The sequence below is a fragment of the Pygoscelis adeliae genome, unplaced genomic scaffold (genome assembly GCF_000699105.1).
Source record: "Pygoscelis adeliae isolate BGI_AS28 unplaced genomic scaffold, ASM69910v1 Scaffold1385, whole genome shotgun sequence".
Lineage (NCBI taxonomy): Eukaryota > Metazoa > Chordata > Aves > Sphenisciformes > Spheniscidae > Pygoscelis > Pygoscelis adeliae.
Window position 1 is genome coordinate 35426 of NW_008824805.1, and position 7456 is coordinate 42881.

At 38.2% G+C, this 7456-nt stretch overlaps 1 protein-coding gene across 1 annotated transcript in view; it reads right to left on the reverse strand.

Annotated features, from left to right (window-relative positions):
- The window catches only part of CNKSR3 (CNKSR family member 3), a gene marked incomplete at its 5' end in the record, with an annotated part of 33140 nt that extends 29168 nt beyond the window's left edge, over positions 1–3972 (reverse strand). The window contains 2 exons of the mRNA XM_009324051.1: positions 3456–3619; positions 3895–3972. Coding sequence (XP_009322326.1) covers positions 3456–3619; positions 3895–3972 — 242 coding nt within the window. The remainder of the gene's footprint in view (positions 1–3455; positions 3620–3894) is intronic.
- Between the last annotated feature and the right edge of the window lie 3484 nt (positions 3973–7456).

Here is a 7456-nt window from a genome sequence, read left to right on the forward strand (position 1 = left end):
AATGAGAAAAAGTACACTGACCAAATAATTGCTCAAGGTCAGGCAGCCAAATAAAAAAAAAAGTGTGGCTAATCGAAGTCAAAAGAGCACCGCAGCTGTGTCAGAGCTGACCTGGACTGATCCAGAGCTCTGCTACTGCCCAGGGGCAGCATCACCTTCCCCTTCACAGCCACATTCACTGCCAGTGTGATGAGCTGGATCTGCTGACTGACCCAACTGAAAACCAGCTTGGGGGGGGGGGAGAAGAAAAACAGACTGCTCAAAAGCAAATCCAACTCACTGCATGCCTATATAAACACTAGAGTTAACACAAGGTACTGTCACAGTCACCCATTCTTGCTCTCTCCCTTTTAAGAAAAATGTATCCTCTAAAGAACCCTTTGGAGTCCCAAATTTCCTAATAAACACAAAATTTAAGTTGAGACCTCTAGAAAACCGAACTCTTATGAGGTGGTGCATAGATGTGGTGCTTTTGACAAGAATTAGCCACAAAGGATAAGTCTTCGTGTATGTATGTTATGATGTCATATTTTGTTGCACTGCAAATATGCTGGCAGAACATCACTACCAGTGAAACTATCAAAGGCACAACACTAAAAACTATGTTCTTTTTGTTTTGGGGTTTTGCGGGGTTTTTTTTAGATTGCTTAAAACTAGTATCTCTTCATTCTAACCTCAAGAAAAATCAGCTGTTTTTTTACTTCCAAACCTCCCCATCATACAGTGTAGGTAAAGATTCAGAAATCTAAACCAAAGAACACATTAAAAGTGAAAATATTTGCATACAGTTTCCTGTTAATACTTGCATTGTTTTATATTTATTAAGCCCAAACAGGCAAGTCTACTCATCAGGGAATGAGTTTTCACCACCACTCTAGATGCTTTTTGCCCCAATTATTTGGCTGAGAAAGCTTATTTTCTGGATCCCTGCCCCTGCTTTTGTGGCTTTACATGAGTTTAAAAAGCATATTTATATATGTTTGTTCCCCCCCTCCCCCAAATACTTCAGTCAACTAAGAAATGTATTCCTCCCATCCCTTTTCTCCCCCAAGCAAATATTGTCGTCAACTAAAAGATGGAGGCACTCAAGTTGAAGTTTTTCCCCCCTTCTGGGGAATTCAGTTTCTTTGATATGTCCTCTAAATTCCTTAAATAAGTCTTCAACACCTGTTCAGAAAAGTCTAATGACCAGCTCAAGAGCAAGAGAAACGTGTGCTCACAGGAAACCTTCACTTTTTATCCCTGTCCACACTCCTTCCTGCTGCCTCTTCAGCTGCAGCTTTGTTGCACATGTGGCCACTGCTATGAGGAGATGAGGGAACACTGCCTCATCACCAAAGCAGCAGAGAAAGATGTATTCATTACTCTTTCAGCTATACTGGTTCTAGAGTTCGCTTACTGCGGCAGCAAACACCATAACTTGCAGACATATTTTCAGCTTGGCAGTGTAGCTGCCAAAGAGGGCTCTAGCCCTATAAGATCTGGGGGAAAAAAAAAACAAAAAACACAACAACAAAAAACCACAAACCACACACCACCAAAAAAACCCACCCACAAAAAAACCTCGCAATCCACCAACAAAAAGAAGAGTCAGCAAAATAAAAACTTGGCTGTCACTAGAACTTAACACACACCATCCCCTCAGGAACAAAATCAACGGTGATTTTATACAACAATCCCAAAAACTCAAGGGAAGGGGCATCAAGAAGGTGACAAAGGGCATACCTAAAACACGGGAATTCTTCCTCCACCTCTTAAAAGGGAACAAGGACATTTCAGCTGCAATATGTGAACTCTGTCTAATGCATTAACTTGAGCTGCATTTCACAAAGGATTTCCAGAAACAAGTCTGAGGTCAAAACTTTTGTCTACAAAGGAAATTAGAAGGAAATTGTAGGAGATAAAACACAGCTTTAGGTTCTGGCAGTCATCCAGCTTTGTTCATTTTATTCTAATATTTTAAAAAGTAAGAAGAAAAAAGTGCCTTTGGGGGCTGCCACATCCATTACTTCAGTCAGGCCTCTATACAGCACACAGTACATTTATGAACTCATCAGATCCCTTCACTTGCCCGACACATTATCCCTTCCCACAACATGAACTGCATTTCAGGCTAATTATGTTCTTCTATTAGATTTTCAAGTTAAATGTTAAAAAATTGATAGATCAAATACTGAAGAGGAAATAAAACATTTTTCAAATATAAGAGCAACTCTTTGGGAAACATTTCAGATTGTATGAAGTTATTTCACTAAATACACTTCTTCCAGTGCAGGCTATCCAATTTGTTCCTGGTTATGGAGTACAAGTGATCCCTGTAACACCTCTCTTCCGCAAATAAAGCACGTATCACACAGGCAATTAGAGACTCTCCATTTTAAGAAGAGTATGCTCAGCGCTGCAAGTCTTGCCTAATGAAGGGAAGGCAGGCCAGCACTGGCCGAGGAATCACTGGGCAGCCTTTCCCACCCTTCTCCCTGATGTAATCATATACACCTCTGGCGCTCATTCGCTGCGTTACATCAAACACGTCTTCAAGACTGTGTCCAAACTATGGCTTTTAAATAAAGCCTGCACTAGCAAAACAATCTGAAATATATTTATTCTTTTCAGAGTGTGTTTGTTTTAAAAGTATCTGCACAGTTATATATCAGCAGTAAGACAGAGGAATAGCTTAAGTTCCGAATCCAATAAGCATTGAACTCGACTGTAACTGAGTTAGCAAAACATCCCCCATTTCAAGAATCATAGAATAGTTTGGGTTGGAAGGGACCTCTAAAGGTCATCGAGTCCAACCCCCCTGCCGTGGGCAGGGACATCTTTAATTCAAGCAGGTCGCTCAGAGCCCCGGCCAACCTGACCTTGAATGTTTCCAGGGATGGGGCATCCACCACCTCTCTGGGCAACCTGTGCCAGTGCTTCACCACCCTCGGCGTAAAAAATTTCTTCCTTCTATCTAGTCTAAATCTACCCTCTTTTAGTTTAAAGCCATTCCCCCTTGTCCTGTTGCAACAGGCCCTGCTAAAAAGTTAACATTTTCTTCACTTTGTATGTAGACTACAGAATTGCCCTAAACCCATTTCAGCTGATGTGAGGAACCATTACCAGCTGTCATTTCAACAGTATGTCTATCTTCTATGACAAATTCACTCTACTCAACAGCAATTTTACTGACCGTTCACTAGCAGGAGCCACAAGCTCTAACAATGCTACTCAGACAATTTCTTTCTTTAGAAGTGCAACCAAATGAATTAGCATTGCCTATCAGGAAAAAGTTAAAGAGCTATTAACACAAAGCTTGTGAGAATTAAACAAATTCTTACTGTTTTCTTTTACCATGATGTGTAACAGAAAGCAAGAGACAGGTATTCTGATTTTATCAGACTCGCCTTAGTTATTCACCCAAAAGAGCACTTTAAGAAAATCTTTGCATGTCTGTTCACCACTTAACTAACCAGTGCACACAGGAGATCCACGGCCTCTAGAACCAGTTCCTGGTGTCCAATCCGTGAGATACCCAAGTCTTCAAGGTCCTGGTGAGAAATCTGTAACAGCTGTTCACCATTTATCTTCTCCCGTTCAAATTTATGGACATACTGCTGCAGGCAATCATCCAGGCCTACCAAAACACAAAAGAGAGAGAAGGGGATGTGATCACAAATGTCCGTCTTCTCTTCCCCTTCCCCCAATTAAAAAAAACAAAACAAAACACACACACACACACCACACACAACAAAAACCCTGCAAAAGGCACAAATTGCAAGTTCATACAACATGCGATGCCAGATTATGAAAGAAACTTGCAGTGCAACTGAAGTTGTACCACAGGGGCACAGAAACAGAGCACACAGGTTATGTTGATCTTTGGGTCACCTACGTCAATGCACAACCCACCTGCTCCTTGTGGGTCAAGCTCAGCAGAATGTCCCTTTGGTGTCTGCATAGGCAAAGCTATCAAGGTAACCCAAAACCCTGAAGGGCACAACCAAAGCAACAATAAAAAAATAACTGACCAAAAAAAAACCAAAGATAAACACAAGGCAAGGCAAGAACAAAGATCTTGCCCAAAGCCTAGTTAAACAAGGAAACAAAAGCACAAAACCCCACAGTTCCCCATCCACTTTTAATACAAAAGGGCTGAATGAATGATGAGAGGAAAATGGAACAATCAAAGGCAAAGCAATCAAAATGATGTTTGGCTCAAGTCTCATTATTCCCTTGATTTATGAGACGCTGCAGCTTCCTGAATCAGCCATTCTTTCCCCTTGCTAAGGATTAACGGCACACACCAATAAGAAATCTAATTCGCTTTTGTATCTATGAAGTATTTTTAAAACAGTTTAGAGTATCTTGTCCCAGCAATATCCCCAAAATCCTCACTTTAAATCGTGATTCTGCGATCCTGTTCTCTACAGTATCTTTTCCCCAGTGATTACAGAAAGGATTTCTGGTTTTCATTTTGTTTTATTTAACTAAGCTTCATATGTTAATCCTGTTTTCTTGTGTATTCTGCTCATTTCCTATGTTCTTCAAGATCCTGTGAGCAGCAACAATCTGGGGAAAAAATTTGGATGGATGTGTTATTTTAAAGGTGATGCAGTACTCTTGATGCCCTGTTCCACTTCAATGTATTAGCTAGAGCAAAAGGAACAGATCCAATTAGATCTGTTTTGCAGAAAAACACCGTGTTCACTGAAAATAGTTGACATGAGCAAAAATTCAGATTACACTTTCAACATCTACTTTGTAGCATCCACAACAGCTACATTGTTTGACTATTCAGTTTTTAAAAAATTGAACCTTTAGCTGTATAAAGGATGTTTACCCATTACACTGGCTCAAAAGGAAGCCATTGAGATGGACAGGATGTCGAATGCTGCAGATGAGAAACACGAACAGCATCCTGAACTACAAGGAAACGAGAGCCAGAAAACCAGCACTCAGCTCCTCTCATGGAGCCGCAGTAGCAGCCTGGAAAACAAGCACTCCCAGCACGCTCTACTGCCAGGAAACCATTCGAGACAAATCACAAGGGGGGTTCCAGGAGTCACATGAAACGTATTCATTTCATAACAGCAGTACCAGCAGTCACTGCTGCCTTGCAGTGTCTGGTCACAGCAGATCTGTAGATTACGGACTCTCAAAGGCGCAGGCTTACTTAACACATATCACTCGCCTTTATAGCGCTCGCTCGGAAATTAATAAGGACAGACACGCTGGCACTTAACAGTCACCCCTTTACATGACTCGGGCAAGCTGAATTATTGCAGTACATCAAAATCTGGCTGAACAAGCTTGACTCCTCCACGTGCAGAGCTACTAGTGTGCAGAGCTTGATTTTTAAGCATAATTATGAATGGGAAAACCTGCATGCAAGATGAGCAGAGTCTCCCAGGGCTACAGTTGTTTGGGGTGCACTCTTGTTTCCTCCCATCTGTCTTGGCAAGGCCGCATAAATTTTGGAAATTGAGCCCAGTGTTCTCTTTCCCACAGGCACCAAATTCTCCCTTAGGCTATACAAACTCTTTTCCCAGGAAAAATAATAAAAAGATCTGGCCTTCATTGTTTAACAATTTATTTTTTCAAAACAAATTCTCAACCGAGGCTGACATACAGTGCACATATTTGGCATTCCCAATTTTTAGTGCTGTCTTGCAGACCACTGTTTCCCATCATTTGCCATTGTATGCCCATAGTTTCCATTACAAATTACACAAACGCCTAAAATAAAACACTTTATTCAGCATAGAATGAAGTTTTTAGTTTTTTAATTTTTTTCGATGCGGTGTTGCTTTTGCCTACTGTTTTTTCTGTGTGTTGACTCAACTTTCTAGATCCTCATTCTATGCTAAAACATGAGACTTACAAATGTATATATCCCCCCCCAGGAAATACAACTATGGCTTTCAGCTTGTCTGTGCCTTTTTTTTTTTTTTTTTTTTTTTTTTTTCTTTTTTTTTCTTTTTTTTTTTTTTTTTTTTTTTTTTTTTTTTTTTTTTTTTTTTTTTTTTTTTTTTTTTTTTTTTTTTTTTTTTTTTTTTTTTTTTTTTTTTTTTTTTTTTTTTTTTTTTTTTTTTTTTTTTTTTTTTTTTTTTTTTTTTTTTTTTTTTTTTTTTTTTTTTTTTTTTTTTTTTTTTTTTTAATTCATGCTTGCCTGTTCCTGAAGGTCTATTACAACTTGAACAGCTACCTCTGAAATATTTTTAAATGAGTCCTTAAAAACAATACTTCTACAATCACACCATAAGATTATATTTTACAAAATATTACAAAATCACACAAATATTAATTCAAAACAGTCACAGAGGCACAGCCGCTCAGCTAGAAATGTATTTAAGATTAAGTGACCAAAACTATGCACTTTTTTTTTTTTTTTTTTTTTTTTTTTTAATTCATGCTTGCCTGTTCCTGAAGGTCTATTACAACTTGAACAGCTACCTCTGAAATATTTTTAAATGAGTCCTTAAAAACAATACTTCTACAATCACACCATAAGATTATATTTTACAAAATATTACAAAATCACACAAATATTAATTCAAAACAGTCACAGAGGCACAGCCGCTCAGCTAGAAATGTATTTAAGATTAAGTGACCAAAACTATGCAAAGCAGGAAGTGAAGACAGACCCACACACTCATGGCAAGCGTTCACTAATGGTTTAAGATGAGCTTACTAACATTAGTGTTGTTATTATTTTTCTTAATAAACATATGGAAAAGTCTTAAACATTTTAATTGAGATTGCAACCACATTTATAGCCTATTGTTTAGTTTTCCATCGTATGAATGAAATGTTTAAACATCATATGCAAAAAATTCCTATTTCTCCAAGGGGAAAAAGAAAAGGGAGGAAAAAAGGACTCATAAATCAGTTCAATAAAATAAACTAAATAATATTTAAGTAAAGTTTAAAAAGTCAGCTTTCAAATGCCTCTGGTAATCTAAACAAACTGCTCTTTTTTTCCTTCTTCCAAACATCTCAGTTCTTTCCATGTATATTCTCTCTGAACTTCAGAGCCTCATGTAAACTTGGTATTGCCCATTAGCAAAGTCTGGATACTTTTGAGAAACTTAGATGAATTACAAACTATAAAAAGCAGTCTGCGTTACTTAGAAATATGCTTTCTTACATGCCAGGTCATTTTCAACAGTGATACTAGCAGGTTCAAGCAAGAAAATAGTTTTCTCTATTTCTGAAAAAATACAATTAAGGCTCCGACATTGGAAAAGAGATCTATATTTACCTCCTTTACCCACTGAAAAGCCCTTCTGAAGTCTAGTCTATTCATTTTATGCTCAAAGTGTGTTTAAAAAGCATTTGTCTCAATTGCATGTGAGAAATCTTTATATTATTCCTTGCACATACATCAAAACCATGCACGAAAGATAACATCCTTCCTACTCGCATAACTGTTAGAGAATGAGAGAAGATGGAAATAGAAATAGCAATTGCA